The sequence below is a fragment of the Cyrtonyx montezumae genome, unplaced genomic scaffold (genome assembly GCF_038088225.1).
Source record: "Cyrtonyx montezumae isolate F1298 unplaced genomic scaffold, pur_monq_1.0 scaffold_0, whole genome shotgun sequence".
NCBI lineage: Eukaryota > Metazoa > Chordata > Aves > Galliformes > Odontophoridae > Cyrtonyx > Cyrtonyx montezumae.
Genome location: NW_027071824.1, coordinates 7,651,848 through 7,669,092, shown reverse-complemented (window position 1 = coordinate 7,669,092; position 17,245 = coordinate 7,651,848). Strand labels below are relative to the sequence as shown.

General features: G+C 38.6%; 1 protein-coding gene across 1 annotated transcript in view; it reads right to left on the bottom strand.

The window, feature by feature from the left end:
* The window catches only part of LOC136047612 (spermatogenesis-associated protein 7 homolog), a 47,867-nt gene that overhangs the window by 16,041 nt on the left and 14,581 nt on the right, over window positions 1–17,245 (bottom strand). Inside the window, exons 4-5 of the mRNA XM_065734884.1 lie at window positions 14,326–14,418; window positions 11,762–11,809 (exon numbers count right to left, since the gene is read on the bottom strand). Of these exons, the coding sequence (XP_065590956.1) occupies window positions 11,762–11,809; window positions 14,326–14,418 (141 nt within the window). The remainder of the gene's footprint in view (window positions 1–11,761; window positions 11,810–14,325; window positions 14,419–17,245) is intronic.

Genomic DNA, 17,245 nt, shown 5'->3' with positions numbered 1-17,245 from the left:
TTCTTTTTCCCACTGAAGACTTTTCTGTCTTCTCCTCTTAATGCCAGGTAGTATAGAAAGCAGACAACCACTCCTCTTTATGGTTGGTGCTTGCTGCTTCAGAAGCATACATCCATATTTGAAATAAATGCAACCCAGGGCTCCATTTAGTCATGCGTGCAGTAAGTAACAGGTTGTAGAGGCATAACAGAGCACACTATTTTATTCCCATTTCCTGCCCACTCTTCTTCCCCTGTCCTAGAGCTGATGCAAGTCAAAACAGAAGAAAAGATGAAGCAGTGAAGTCTGTGAGATTCAAGTGTATGTACTATAAGTGACCAAATACTGCCAATGTGGTCTGTGCAGACTGTATTGTGAAGATAGTGTGATTTCTGTGTTAGTCAAACAAAGAATAACAAAACATAAAAACAAAACACCAAAAAGATCTAATCCTTTGGATCTTTGATTCTTACAAAAATTCTTGCAAGAATTCTTCTAACAAGCGTTGCTATAGAGTCTTAGAATCACAGAATATTCCAGGTTGGAAGGAAAAAGGATCATGGAATGGAGTCCAACTGCTGGCTCCACACTGCACCACCCAACACTCAAACTCTGTGTCTGAGAGTGCTGTCCAAGCACTCCGTGAACTCCTACAGCTCAGGGCCATCCATACCCATTGCCCTCTGGTGCAGACCCTGTCTCTAACCCCTGCTGCCCCTCCCCTGACACAGGTCCATGCCCTTGGGTCCCATTGCTGTCACCAGAGAGCAGATCTACACCTGCACTCCCCTCTTTGATGTAGTTCTTTCAGTACCCTGGGATGAATCCTGTCTCAGTGTTAGGTTTTAGGCTAACCGTAAGCTGTAATTTCCATCTCACTAGTACTGAGACAGAACAAAGCCTGAAACCTGGCAAAGCAATGTATGATTGCCCCCCCCCCCCTCCCCTTTTCTTTAGAAGGGGAGATATATTGCCAAGAGTTTAGTACTGCACATTTCTGAATTAGCAGAAGAGTTACAGGGTATTAGTAAGTCTTAATGAAAGTAATATTTCATCCAGAAAATGAATATTTGAGACTATTTTAAAGCAATTAGGTGTTGCTCTAAATAGTTGGCTGCTCAGAAGTTTGTGATAGTTCTTGTATGAGGCACAACACCTTGTAAACTTGCCCCAAGGCTGCGGCCTGGCTGTTGAAAAAACAGAGATTTCACTAATAGCTAAAATGAAATACATAATCTCCTGAGGCATATAATCTGGCTTTCCACTCCTGCATGGACATGAGTTCATAGCATCATCCTATTAAGAAAAAACATGTTGACAATGCAAAATCCTATTTGGATGACTGGGAAGCAGGATTATACAACTCACTGGAACAAATAACAGAATGTACTTGCTCAGTCACATTCGTGCAGAGGTTAGTACCTTTCCTCTTTATCTAGGTTTGTTCAGGACCCAAACAAATTCCCCCCACCTCCTTCCCCTCCCCCCCGCCCCAGATTTTGATTAGAGACTTTGCATTGTGCAGTCCTGCTAAGAATAACAGACAAGGAGCTTGATGTAGCGTCTACACAATGGTACTGCCAGTCAGGATACCTGAATTCTTTCATGATACTGCCAACAAATTGTTGTGAGTTCTTGAGAAAAACTGTATTGGTGCCCCCCTGCTCCTCTGCACGTGCTGCCTGCTTGTGTACAAGTGAGGCAGAACAACAGCCACTATCCCAGGCAAGGCTGAGCCTTCACCAAGCCATGCCAAGGGCAAGAAAATAAAATGTTCTAGGTCGGATAACCACAGGTTTTAAACAAGACATCGTCTAGTATTTCACTGATATTTTTACTATAAATATGGGTTATAAATATGCCGCATGGCATTAAGCCTATTCAAACAAGTCCTATTCCACTGCATTATAGTTATATGTTTTGAGTAGTCAGCAAGAAGTTTTTGGTCAGAATGTCATGGTGCAACTTTCCCTTTCTTTCCCTGATAGACACCAGGTTTCATTTCCCACGAAACTGTCATGTTTTGTATGAGCCTCACCCACACGAGGCAGGCTGAGAGGTCCTACACTACAGCCTAGTTTATTCAGAAATATGTCTGCTAAAGGAATTATGTGCCTCTTCCCCTTTTAGCTCTACTGTCTCCAATTTCTCTTTCCTCACTATTGTTTTTCCCTATTCATGTTTTCCCTATGCTGCTCCTTGGGTTTGCAGAGCTGCTGCATCATGACCACTTCCAACACCAGTTGTGCTTCCTTTTCAAGCCTCTCCTCTCTTCATAAAATGACCTTGCTCAATGATAACCTGGCATGCTCCCCGGACACATGAGCAAAAGTGCTAGGAGTGGAAGATATTCTCAGTTTTTCAGGTCACGCTGTTGTCTGTATCCCAAATTATAAGCATATTTTTTTCTTTTAATAAGAACAAAAATTAGTTATATCCCATACCTTCCACTCTCATCTCCTTGATGACACATTTCAGGACTGGCTGTATTAGTGAAACCAGAATTGGACACATTAACTGGGGGTGTTGTAGGAGGATTTCAGATCATGTCTGTCATGATTCAGTGTTTTTCCTTGATCTGATTATAGGATGCAACAGTTTTTTATTCCAACAAGAGCCAGTATCTCTTGGCTACCTATTTGCTGCATCTCAGGCAATACAGTCACATGGTACAGCCAGTGCAGTGGTTATTTAGGCAAATGTATTCACAAACCTTCCTGTTAAGCTCATTTATTTACTAATTTATTATTCTTCCTACTGTGGCAAATGTTATTTATCAGTGCTATTGTACAGTGTTATTGGTTCTTTTACTGGTACCTTGTTCTGGTCAATGCAACAGAAAGTACAGTAAATAAAAGGGATTTAGTTGAAAGCTGGGCCTTTTCAAAATATAGCCCCCACACTGTTTTCCTGGTACGTCTTGCTTTTTTTTCCAGCTAATAAAAAGTCTTGTCTCTCTTTTGCTGCTGCGTAAAAGGCCCTCATTCATACTGAGCAGACACAAATTTACTCAGTGGAAATGCTTTAACTGGTAACAGAGCACAACCAGAACACAACAAATCAAAACATTCTTAAAAAACAAACAAACAAACAAAAACCAACTGAAAACAAGACAACCTTGTGTCTTTCAGTTCCACTTACATTTTTCCTGAATAGTACAGTGAGGCAGCAAACACCTTAGACTGATTCCACAGCTGCCTTCATAAAGAGAAGTTTATTTTCAGGTCTGAAACAGAACACTGGCCCAAGTATGAGGACGGGATAAATAGCCAGAACAGTCTTCCACTAAATTGTTTACCAGATATTACAAAACTCAGTGATTATAGTTAGAAACAGAATCCACACCTTGGCTCATGCCTTCATTTTTGGCTCGCAGTGGGAGTTCTGGTTTACTTCCTACCAAGCGTTTTAAAAGAATTGGCTGATGTTTAACTTCTGATGAGTTTTGAAACAACAAGGAAGTTTCAAAGGACTATGGGGAAAAAGAACAGCAAAAGCAGTAGATGAACTCCAAGACTGTCAGAGTGACAACAGTCCCAAGCACAACAACTGAATGGGCTGTTACAAGGCTCGGTTAAATTCGAAAACATTTACAAAAGATCATCACGCCAGCTTGATAAGAAAAATAACTGATTTCAGTTATGGTTGAATGATACAAATATGTTGATTTAAAAAAACTCCTATAAGCTCCTTGGCTTTGTTCTGCAAGATATTTGGACAAAGAATTACAAAACAACAGAACTATGTGTGTTTATAAAGAAACTAACTGGCAGATCTGAAAATGTTATTAGAAGCAAGGGCTCCTTCCAAGCCAGGTATTTGTAATACAAAGATCACTTTTGATGCTATGTTATTAGATTATTTCAGCTATCTGTAAAAACATAAAATCTTTCCTCATAAAGTTTGAACAATTACAGCTGTTGAACTTGTGAGTTCCCTGGGATAGGAAGTTGTTCAAGGACAAAGTGAACAGGAGTCAATTACTGTAAGAAATCAATCTGCATCATTCAGCAAGGTATATGTAGGCAAGCAGTATGCTTTTCAGCATGGATAACTGAACAACCCAGTCCAAAAAATGTGGGCTTTTATGAAAAGGAGGTGAGTCTAACCAGGCAATCAGTGTTGCTGAAAAACACTCCTATCTTTTGCTAGATAAAGGGGTTCCTGTATTTTCTCATGCTGACAGTAGTCAAAACTACTGTAATATCATTATCTATAAAGAGTGTGAATCTGAAGTGTAAGTACAGCAGACCCTTCCTGCAGTCTCGTTTGGTGGACAGATGACTGCTGCTGAAATTATGAATCCTGCTCCAGAACTTTACTACTTAAAAAGTACACATAATTACCAAGGCTGCACAAATTCATCCTGAAAGAAAGGCGTATGTCCTTGCTAGTGTGGTAAATTATCCTGTGCGACAGTTTAATGAGAGGTGACATGTAAATAAATGAGGCTGGACATATTTCTAGATCTTCCTCCCCACTAACTCTGCAGACAGCAGTGTGTGGAGGGAAGACTTACGGGAAAAAAACAATGAACTGGATAACTGCAACAGTTTATTCCCTGTCTACCATTGATCACTTTTCTCAAATTTTGTTTTTCTCAGTTTTGGCTGCCATTGTTAATTTATGTAATCTCTGATTTTATGGAAGTGCAATACAAAGGGATACAAGAACAGTTACAATATTCAGATCCATGGGCCAAATGCTGCAGTCTGCACTAATAACAGTTTGTCTGCTGTGGGGATTGCTTATTCTGGCAGTTCAGAGCGAACAGCATCATTCCTTCAACAGAGACCAGCAACAGAGAAGGCTCAACAGCTTAGATTTGATTTCAGATGCTCTTTGCCTTACTAGTTATCACTGTGAAACGCCTATGTTGGCATATTAATCTACAGTGTGTGGGTGGTTTTTAAGCTCCAAGCTTTAGTTCAGCATTATTTGTTTTCACCAATAGTTAAACTCTAATAGTATCAACTGAGAGAATAAAAAATGATTTTCTAGAGGCAGAAAAGCCTCTAAAATTCTAGATAAACTCAGAAAACTGCAAAGTGACACTGCCCATTGCTGTTCGCCATATCATTTTCAGTCCCACAATAAATTCTGTTCGTTTTGCTATGATAAGTGCTTGCACTGACATCATCAGGAATTTCTCCATGAGGAAGGCAAGATGGAATCATCTATCTGTAGAAACCATCCAATCTGAGTATTAATGAACTTGAAGCTTTCGTCTGTAATACACATCTGCTGTGTGTGACTGGATATGAACAAATTAATGGACATCAATGGAGCTGACAGCATTTGACACAGTTCTGTTGTAGACTGCATCAAAATAAAGAAATAACTCCCTCTTCTCTTATTCAAGCAGACAATGACACGATTTGGCATTTGTTTTACTTATAAAGAGAAAGTAATAAATTTTTTTCTTAATCTTTTAGAAAGTATAAAGAAGACATAAACAACAAGTGACATTCCCAGCTCTGTAAGTACAACCCACTCTTAACTATTCACCATTTTCTTCATAAGCTCTAACTCAGAGCACCTCCCATTCTTTCATCCCATTTCTCATCTGAAGTATATGTCAGCACATTTCTGTTATAAAAGACCAGAACTCCCTCCCTCCCTCACGAGTCATTAAAAATTGACAATAGTAATTTACACCTGTGAAAATGTAGCCCAACAAAGGGATAAATCTAGCAGCATTGCTCTTCATTTTTTAAGATTCTAGGTGACTTAAAGCCTCTTTAGCCAAGATAGATTTTTGTCTCTTACCTGAAACCAAAAGGCAGCAGGTGAAGGGATACTAAATTAATTCTGCTTGATGCCAAGAAGTGATCAAGAACTTACTTTGGCAACCAAAGTTTCATACAGCTTTCACTAACAGAATTGACTATATTTTGTGAATGAAAGACACTGTCTGTAAGCTGGAAAAACAGAAGCAGAGGAGTCCCAGCTATTTGCCAGTCACTGATGGAGAGATATAAACTTCTGGAGAGGTATGGACAGTCTTTTTAACATTGATATTGTGCAACAGTATTCAGGGAGGAAGGGAAGTTGCAGTACAAGAGAAACAAGATTCTTCATCCCTGTTTAAGTATTGATTGCTGAAGCATACTACTTTCCCCTTTGGCAGTGGAATACGAATGCAAAGTTAAAATAGTGTCAGTACATAACAGTTATGACAAACTCCTCTCCTGCTCCCTGCATCCTCCAGTAGCTCCCACTTGTTTTGTCCTCCCCTTTTATATATGCTGCTTTCAACAGCACTGACTTTGAAATTGTAGGGAAGGATGCTTTTGTGATGAACTGACTGCAGTAGAACTTAGAAAACTGCTTAATTCCCAGCTCTGAGAGAGGCTCCAGTGTGACCACAAGTATGATAATTAATCTCTGCTGTCTTATTTTCCTCACTGTAAAAGAAGTGATAGCACAGATTTACTCTGTTCTAGCTGGTGCATCCTTTTGGGCACAAATCCCCAGAAGATGATCTTTGGGCTGTGCAGTGGCTGCCATAAAAGAATTCAGACCCCAGACAGAGCTGCTAACACTTGCATAGGATTCAAAGAGGGAGAAGAATTTGTGAACCATGCTGCCTGGTAAATCACTGATAGTTGTAGTTATACATTTTGATATTTCCTTCATCGTGGCTCCCCTGGAATGCTGATATACATGTTTCTTTTCTGCAGAGTGAAAAATATATTATTAAAAGCCATTTCACTAGCACTCCACAAACTCGCAGTGATAGAAAGTTGATGTTTGCATATATAAACACATTAATTTTCACTGATTGCTAAATGATCCATTCAATTGCCCAAGATTAGTGACAACTAGCATTTCTACATCTGTAAGGATGAAATTATGTATTTATATAATTGACTGTATAGATTATTCACACAAACTCCAATCAACCTGAGATAAAATGCTGCAATTTTTTATGCCTTTTTGCCTTTTGGAGAAACAACTTGTTCTTTCTCTCAGGTGTTGTGTTCTTGAAACTCACAGAGAAATTTCATTTTAAACTGGTTAAAAACCCAAACAGAAATTACTGTTTTGACTAATATCTGTCTCACGCAGAGAATTACAGAAAGAAAAACACAGTTATAAAAAGACCACTGTGCACCATATCTAAGCACTTAAGTTCTCTGTTGACAGATAGAGGTTTTTATTTATTTTTTTTTTTTAAGAAAGATACCATTCCTTTTTCCTAAAGCATGTGACTCCCTGTTAAAAGGCACCAGGGCTTCTTTCTGCCTGCTTGATAGGAAATCCTGAGAGGTTTGCTGCCTTCCAGAAGCCTAGATGTGGGACATTGCCAAGAGAGTGCCACAACTTGCCATGACACAACAGTGACAAATGTTCATTAGCTGCCTCCCATGAGATAAGTAAGAAGGCCAGCCCCTCAAGGATACATACAGCTATTGGGAACCTCTTGCACTTCTCAAGAGAAACCTACATCCCCTGTTCCCTTTTCTCTCTGATGCACCTGTACATCAAAGTGTGCAGCATAGGGAATAAACAGGAAGAATCAGAGATATGTGTGTGGGCACAGAGCCATGATCTCACTGTGATCATGGAGACCCTGGACAGCTTACATGACTGATATGGATGGCTGTGTTCTTTTTAGGAAAGACAGATCATCAAGGTAAGGTAGTGGAGTTGCTCTTTATGTGAGAGAACAACTGGAATGGATCAAGCTCTGCCTAGGGGAAAGTGATGAATTAATGGCAAGCTTATGAGTGAGAATTGTGGCACATTCATATAGGTGACATCATTACAGTTGTTTACTACAGGCACTCACAGGTGCCTGTGATCAGGAGTAGGAAGTTGATAAGGCTTGCAGACAGCTGAAAGTAGTTTGTGAGCACAGGCATTAGGCCCTTGTGGGGGAGGGTGCTCCAGCTTTCCTACTACTACTTTCTAGCTTTGCTGGAAAAGCATTGCTGACAGACACACAGTGCAGGAAGTTCCTGCAGTATGTGAAAGGTAACTTTCTGGTGTAGGTGGTGGTGAAGGCGCCTGTGAGAAGTGATGTCCATCTGGACCTTGTTCTGATGAACAAAGGAGGGTACTGGGGTCTGTGTTGTCCAGTGTCTTCAGTGGTCTGGATGAAGGGATAGAGTGTACCCTCAGCGAGTTTGCTGATGGTACGAAGGTGGAAGGAGTGGCTGATACACCATAGGGTTGTGTTGCCATTCAGTGAGACCTGGGCAGATGGGATACTTGCGTGTGTCGGTACAGGTTAGGGGCTGACTTGCTAGGAAGAAGGCCTAGGTGTCCTGGTGGACAACAGATAGGCCATGAGGCAGCAGTGTGCCATCACAGCTGAGGAGTGCACTAAAAAGAGTGTGGTCAGCAGGTTAAGGGAGGTGATCCTCTTCCTCTACTCTGCCCTGGTGAAGCCACATCTGGAGCCAGATGGGCCAGTGTGCTTCACTGGAGGGGTGGACTGAGGCTGTGGTAAAGACAAAGAGGTGAGCTTTAGTTAAAGTTTTTTTTAGAATTGCAGGACTTGCAAACTAATGATTTGGGTGGCTCATTTTCTTGCATAAAGTGTGGATTACATTTATGGGTTCCCCTAGTTAGGGCTGGTTTTGATTAGTCTTTCACAAGTACTGAGTTTTTCCCAGTTTTCTACCAGTTAATTTGGAACAGCTCCATGTGCATATCAGCCAAGATTTCTGCTTCTCTACTGAGCTGATCAGCCTCAGGAGATCTGACTCAAACAGCATAATATCATAGAAACATTGCTTGGGAGAGAATTCTGGAACCTACAGGCCATGGAAATACTGTCTCATGCTTCCAGACTTCCAAGAAATGTAATTCAGCTGTAGCTTTTAATCCCTAATAACTGAAGAATTTGGAGGGCTTTTTGGGTGCAATATATAAGCTTGACACTCAAACTCAATGTGTAAATAAGTATTTTTTTTCTTTTTACTGGTATAAAAATAAAACCTCATAATAGATTTTTTTTCCAGAACTTTCACATATAATTTGGAATATAAATTCTTCTTTTTTGACCACTAAGACACTCTTTGAAACCTGGCCCCTGATGGTTTCTGCAGCGTAACAAGCTCTTTCCAGACTTGCTGGATGCTTTTCCTAGTAAATATGGCTTCTACTGTGAGTAAGAAATGTGAACATTTTCCTAGTCAACACTGGTGTGGTCATGGAATTACTGTATTCTCAGTAGTTTCATAAGTCATTGTATTCTCACCAATATAAGGAAGCTGGCATTTGTAATGCTTTATGTACCAAATGTAAAAGTCACGAGAAGAATTTCTTATGTGAAATTAATCAGCGATGCTCTTACCAACTGCAGCGTTAGTAACTTCATGAGATCTAGAACAGCAAAAGGTTCAGTGAGCCACTAAATTTAAGCTCATACTCTTTTAAATCTTTTTTTGAAAATCCAAATATACCCGAAGGCATTCAGGAGAAAGCTGTGCTCATTGCATGTTTCCAGTTTATCTCTGCAGTTTTTAACCTAAAGAGCAGTAGTACAGACAGCTTGAGAAATGGTTCATTTTCATACTGTCAAAAAGCATTTTATTTAAAGTGTTTACATTTTATTTAGAGGGTTTTATCTGCAGTGCATTTATTTCTAAAATGAAACAAATCTCTATACACGGTATTTTGTTCTGTCTTTTCAGGATTAATCTCTGCAGGTGTTTGAGGCTTTGTCTTTATTTTAACAGGTTTGCATGCATCTGCACAACTACCAAGCGACACAGGTTTTCTTCTTGCAGCTGACTGGAGAACCAAGTGCTTGCTCTGCAACACAGATTGCATATTTGGAAAACACGTTCATATTTACATGACTGTATGGATTGAGAACAGGTAAGATATTATACCTTATCAGAATGTTTGCCTGTCAAGTCTGTTGTGTATTCTGATAAGTTTCAAGGTTTTAAAAGCACCATCATAAACAGCAACTAGTAATAACAAAAGTAGAAATGTTTGTGGGGGGGAATTCTACATGAAAAGAAAATGTATACTCTTCAGCTAAGCAGAAAATTAGTTTAGTCCTCATGTTGTTCTAGCAGGTTGGCAAAACAGCCTCCATTTATTTTGTGTCTTTGAATATGCAAATGATAAACAGAAGCCTATATTTGTGGACATAAAGTCATTTTATGCTGCACAAATGATTACACATTAACCCCATTTGCAGTGACTGTACCTCCATTGTACTACTGTTCTGCTTAACACTTCAGAAGACATAAAATCTTATCAGTCTATTCACTGTGACTTCTAAATTTTGAGTTTTTTCAGGGACCAGATTTATTTTGCCAAGACAGACATTTCTGGAGCTGATCTATCCTTTTGTGCAGATAAATGTTAAATGACAAAAGTGAGTTGCCTTTCCTTAGCAGAATACTGGTAGTTAAAAGATACTAATAATGCTGAGTCCTCACTTCCTCATGTTATGGCTTCTACGTACAGGAGCCTTGTACTCATGTGGGCTTCTAAATTAACAGAAACCACACAAAACAGTACATTCCTGATTAGCTGTACAAAAGAAACAATAAGCAACTATTCTAAGGAACGTAGATAACGTCCTCTTGATCTTCTCCAATAAATGAGTTTCTACGCCTTGTGTGCTTCTGTGAGAGGATCACCTCCCTGTAAAATACTGAAATCATTTAAAAATACTAAGTTGAAAATGATTGTGAAAGCCAGCTCTGAGGAAAGAGTAATGTGATATTGAGTATGGAGTTTTAAAAAACAAGCAAAAATTCCTATGTGGTGTGTTGTGATCCTGAACTTATTCTCTTGCTCTTCTTCACTGAAGATCTTTTATGATCCCCCTTTTCTGAACCTTTAAAGGTAAGAGTTAACTTTTCCTTCTTGGATTGGGCATATGTTGCTTAAACAATTGCATCTCAGGGTCATCTTTGAGCTCTCTTTTTTCTTCAGCTACGTTATATACCCCACTAAGAGAGATAACCTACTGCAGATCTCTGGTAACTAAAAGCCACTGTGCATGCATTCTAGAAAAGCAGCAGCTTTCACTTTTTCTGCTTTAAAAAATTGATTTCAAGTTATGGATGTTTGAGGATAAATAGTGTATGGTCCCATGTATATAGTTTTCCAACAGAGAAGCAGGGTGTGTCTTAAAACAAGGTGAATGAAGAAATCTGAATGCATTCTGCAGTGAACTCTGTTTTCAGGGAGAGGGATGAATGTATTGCTTTTCAACCATCTTTCCTTCCTTGAAAAAAGCGAAGGATATCGGAGACTCTGCCTACAAATCTGTTACTGCAGGCTTCCACCAAGAGGTGGCGTTAAGATGCAATGCAATGTTGTCTTAGCAATAAAATATTACTTATCTCAAAACCTGTTTTAACGGTAGTATACCTGATGCCTAGAGATACACAAAGCAGGTAAGGAAATAGAAAATACACTGTAGATGAGCAAAGGAATTCCACAGGTCAGTGATCTGATTGGAGTCTGGAAAAGTAAGATGACTTATGCCTCAAGCAACCACATGTAATGTACAACAAAGATTCTTGCACTTTGCAAATTAGAATGCAACTGTGCAAACATTAAGCAACAGCTGGATGCAGCTAATATTTTATGTAAGACACTTAGATACTTGAGGGTTTGGGACTAGATGATCTTTAGGGTCTCTTCCAACCCAAGCCATCCTATGATTCCGGTATTATTATCTTAACCATGCTTGGAATGTTGCATTTTTTTAGGCATGCCTCCACATCATAAAAAAGACAAGTATTTACAAACCAAACAAATGAAGCCAGACCTATTTTGAAAACAAAACTGTACTCACATTTAACACTGGTATGCAAACTCTTTGGTGCAGATGAATCAACAGCAGCTGTATTAACAAAAGAAGGTTCAGTCCATTGAAACACTAATACTCCAAATAATCTTACAAAAAAAGCGATGTAGATGAAACTGGCAATCTCAAGGTTTTGAATTTCCCATATAAATGTGGTACAAATATGCATAATGCTAGCAGGTCTGCAAACTATCGCATCCTATTTTTTTCCCTAGTCATTTATGCTATTTTCTTCCTGTTTCCTGCTATTATCTTGGCCAAGAGTGAGCTTTCAAAACCTAGCACAGCAGAAATATAATCAAATCAGTTGAGTTACACTATATTAAACCATCTGAGGGTTTGACCCCTTGTCTTCCACTGGGTGAAAGTGCCTCAGTGGTGCTGTTGTTGATTCAGTATTAAACCTGGGTCTGAATTTTGTAGCTGTAGCCCATACTTACTTTTGGTATGGAAATAAGAGTAAGTGCAGTTAATAAAATTAGTTTACAAGTCAAGAAAAGTTGTTACCCAGGAAGTACTTCAGGAATGAGTAGTGAGGCTGCTGTCAGCCATCAGAAACTACCAAGTGATGGTATAACAACGAGGTTCAGGCTGTTCCTAGACTCAAGGGCATCAGTTCTTGATCATCTGTCTATCAGTAGGAGTTATTTGATTGTACAATTATATAGGTGTTTTTGTACACAGTGTTGTCTGTTATTTGGTCGCTTGATTCTCTTTGCAAATGGTGAGATCAAGTGAGTTTTAAGGGACAAAGTCATGTCACTGTACTGCTGCATACTCTTCAGTAAGTCACATGTCTGTATAGGAGATGGTATGAATGCTAATGGAGCTGTATGTCTCATTGCCTGTACCTAGAGATACCCGCAGTATATGGAGAAACACTATTTTTGACTTTGGTAGAAGTAGTAATCACTCAGAAGCACAATACTCCAGTTGCATTTGAAGGACACTGACTCCATTTTCATCCAAAACACTTTAGTGATTACTGCTACGTGTCACAGCAAATCAGAGCTTGTTCAAGTGCACCAAACAATGTTTCAGACGTGCAGAACTAGCTACTGATTGGAGCAAAGCCAAATAGACTGTATTTAAAAAGCAGCTGTACTTAACAAATAAATAAATGGTGAATACTTAGAAGGGTATTGGAGGACCCTGACCAGATTTTGGAGAGGCATGAAACCCTGTTATCTGTTACATGGATGCACGGGACACGTGACAACTCAGCACTTCAGTGCATCAGAGAATGTACAGATGTTGGTATCCTTGCAGAGTTACCATTCTTAGTATCTGTGAAAGTTCAACTCTGTGAAGAGAACCTGAATGGAATTATGCTCTAAAGCTAACTTTTGAGAACTAGAATTCCAGGCGGTGAAAAATGAGAATTAGAAATTTTAACAACTGGAAATTTTGATTGACATCTATGCTAAGAAGACCTTTCCAGCTTAACTGAATTGTACTAGAAATTGGCAAGATTGTTCTACAAAAAACCCTGAAATCTGTTTTGGAACAGTGCAGTTGGCTTCTTTTACACCAAGAATATCTTCTGTGTATTTTCTTTTGAGCTTAAAGAATGTAATAGATAAAAACATTGAAAAGAAAGAAAACAACTCAAAGATGTTTTTTATTTTTCAATCTTCACTCTTGTTCTAGGCTTCATCAGTTGAGGACACTGATTTAATTTATACATGAAAATCTTTCATTTTCTTTTTTTTTTTTTTTTGTTCTTAATGCTTCTTTATATGTATTAGAAATGCACTAGGATTTGAGTTCTGCATTCCTTAGAATCCACTATTTCTGTGATATTAGCCAAGCAAGAGTAACAGTCGCATGAGAACAAGAGTACAGCAGCAACCCAGCTTCCAAACCCTGACATAAATGGAGGGTCATGAACTGTACCAAGGTGAGGGTATTGCAACTTCTAAATGTTAATTCTGATACAATGATAAAGTAGTTCACTAGATTTGTGCTGGTTAGTCCGAGATTGATGAAAATAACTATTCTCTTGGCAAAAATAATATCAACAGCAGTCTGATCTATTGTTCTACAGCTATAGGTTACTGAAAAACTCACTGCATGTTTTCAGTGCATTGTTTGGTTAAAATGGCTGGAGGCCGAAAGACTGGAAGTCTTCAACTACCCACTCAAGCTTTCATTTTACCTTTCCTATCATGTCAATTGACATATACATCTGAAGAGGAACCACTATTAATATAAGTCAGTAGGATTAAATAATTTTCCCCTTGCTGAAATGAACTTGTCATTTTGTAGAATGGTTTGACTCTGTATACTTCACACCTCTTGGCAGCTGAGATTGGTTCTCCTAAAGCAAGGCTATAGTTCCAATCAAATGGACCTTCTCTTTTACAGTATGCTGTGTTATGTCTCAGCTTTAAATTCTGCTGCACCTCTGGAGTTAAAGAAGGTGACAGGGAGCAGAGAAGGGGGAAGAAATTCATCAGCCAGTCAAAACTGAAGGGCAATCCAACATACCCTGGAATGTGATTTCAGCTTTCAAATACATGGGTAGTGTGACCACTGAAGAGTGAGCATACCTTTGGCAGCCAACAGTTTCTTGTAATGAGCAGCCATGTGATCTTGAGTGATGTACTGATTGGAGAGCTTGCAGGAAGATCCAGGAGACAAAACTGCAAAACCAGAAGTCTTAGTTCATCCAATGGGTCAGGATATGTTTTTTAAATTACTGTTTTAAAAAACATTTTATCACCTTTTGATTGCTACGAAGTTAAGTCAGTATTCTTTAATTTCTTTCAGGAAGTAAGGGTGACAAAATACAACATAAAAAGTGGTAAATAGTTATCATCTTGCATATTTTTCAATACTTGAGATGTATTGCTTGCAGAAAGTAATAAACTTCAGATCTTATAGAACTCTGGAGAGGAATAGAGGATCTCATTATTTATTATCTGATAAAATAAGGAAGTTGAATGATTGAGGAGCAGAAACTAGAACAAAAAACTAGAAAAAAAAAAGCTTAAGAACATCTTGCCTCTTGGTAATACCAGCTCTAACTCTACTAATCTGTAGTGAGGAAAATGGACTGGATGTACACAAAGAAGTAGGCTCTGTATTGTAGAACAGAAATATGTTATGCACAAACTGACAGTAACCCTCCTCTGAATCCCTGACTTTCTTCTGAATCTCTGAGTTTCTTCAGTCAGGAAGAATTTGTCTCTGCATCTGACAGAAATTCATTAGCCCAGGGAAAAATTCAAGAAATGGATAAGTATTAGCTTATTTTTAGTTTTAACTCTGAAAGGTGGCTGAGAAAGGTCATTGTACTTCAAGATGTTTTAGAATAAAAACATCATTTCTAGATTCCTTCTCAGATCACCAGACCAGATTTGAAGATAGAAAGTTGCTAGCAGATAATATTAAAAAATAGAATACTTGAGACTAGAAAGCTAAGGTGCCTTTTGCCTTTGATTCACAGATGCAGAATAACTCTTTACTGAGATAACACTATTCAGAGTTGACTTTCAGACACAATGAAATGAATGTCTGTTTCATCCTTCATGTCCATGATGTACAATTTCAGTTAATGACTTAGCTTCAAACTAGGTATTTTATTTTGAAAAAAGAGGTAATTTTAGGCTGAGAGTCTCGAATTCAATCTTACCAACCTTGATTTGCCTGCTTTCTTGCTGTGTTGCTTTTATTTGTCTAAAAAAATCACTTGCCTACCAAGTGAGAAAGCACTAAAAACTGTTTTTCACACCCAGGGAGTTCTATTGCCTTCAATTTATTGTGTCATCTTTTGGACAAGCACCAGAACATGGAGAAGGACAGAACACCCAACACTTTATGTGTTGCTTCATTTAGTGCTTTTTAGTAATGTGCTCTGACAAGGGAGTAGGGTAGAGCTCAATTTTCAGCAGCCCATCCAGCAGCAGCCTCACATTCCACCACAACTGGACACAGAAAGGTGAAACTACTTCCACTCCAGAACCTTCTATTCTAGTTGTTCATTGTACTTGTGCACACAGCCTGAATGCTTATACCATGACATAAGTAGTGCAGCAACAAGAAGAGAAACAGTGACTGCATGTTTGCTATAAGCAACAGGCAATTCGGTGGAAAATGATGACCAAATTGCATTTATCTCTTTGTTACAATGAAATTCAGCATGATTAGTACAGGTATCACAATGGGATTTGATACTCAAGCAGAAAAATGTAAAGCTCACAATATTTCTGACCATGGACATGATGGCAGTGTCAGACTAAAGAAATTAAATGATTAAAGTAAGTAATGTTCTGTTTCAAAGCTGTTATGTACTTGATAAGAATAGTTACTTCCCAAAACTTCAAAAATGTAATTTTTGCATGACTCTTTTTACTAAAGATGCTTCAACCTCCTGCTGGCAAAAGTATCTGGTACAAACTCTTCAGTGATAACCAGCAACGTTTCTAGTTGGTGTGAAGTGGGACGGTTCTGCTGAGTTCAAGTATTGTCAGTGCCCTAAATCACAGTGATGAGAGGCTCTTGCCACCAAGGAAAAGAAAATAATATTTTGGGAAACATCCCAAACAATTCCCTGATAGGCAGTGACAGCCTGGATTCAATATATGCAGTGAAAAAGAGAGCATGAGAGGAGAGCAGTGTGTGATGATCCAAACAATATCCAAGCATTAAAAAGAGATGGAAAATCCATTTATAAAAGAACATTCTTCTCAAAATAAATTACAGTTCTGAATTTATAATGCTGAAGATGTACAAGGCACTAGTAGTTTAATCTAATTTTTTGTCTTTCCTATAATATAACTCTATCTTGGGTCCAGACAGTTACTAACATTGTGCAGTAAGTGGTATTGTGGATATTCCTATGTAAAAAAAAAAAAAAAAAAAAAAAAAAAAAAAAAAAGAAAAGCAAGTTCTTTTATTTGCCAGAGACATTCTGTTGGTCTTTGGTAAATCACTTTGTCTTCTTGTGTCTCAATGTCTCTTCTGAAAAGAGGACATGGAAAACACATCTGTATCTCGAAGGACATGTTTTAAGGATAAGCACAATAAAATGGGAGATAGAGTGTGTTCTCCTCAAAATACCTCCTAGGAAGGGTGCTTTTATATAAGTTTACTGGAAAATTCAAACTTTTAAACAGTTTTTTTTTTCTTTTGTTTTCTTTTACATCTTTGAATAACTTTAATTTGAGGGAAACGTTAAATGGAATTACTCCAGGAATTTTAGTGACCCTCTATGAGGCTCTGCCGATGTCTGTATGGGGAAAACACATCAGCTCAAACTGAAGCAGTCCTGAGTGCTGTGAAGGGAGGCAGAGTTTTCAAGCCCATGTATGAACAGAATCAAATTTCAGTATTTGCTGTTGTCTTCTGTGGAAGTGATCCACATGCAACCACTAGCAAGTTGCTATATCCCATCTTTCATGAATTTCAACTTCTTGTATACAGAAGCACAGATCTATGCACAGAAAGTTGCCTGCTTTTGAAAATCTT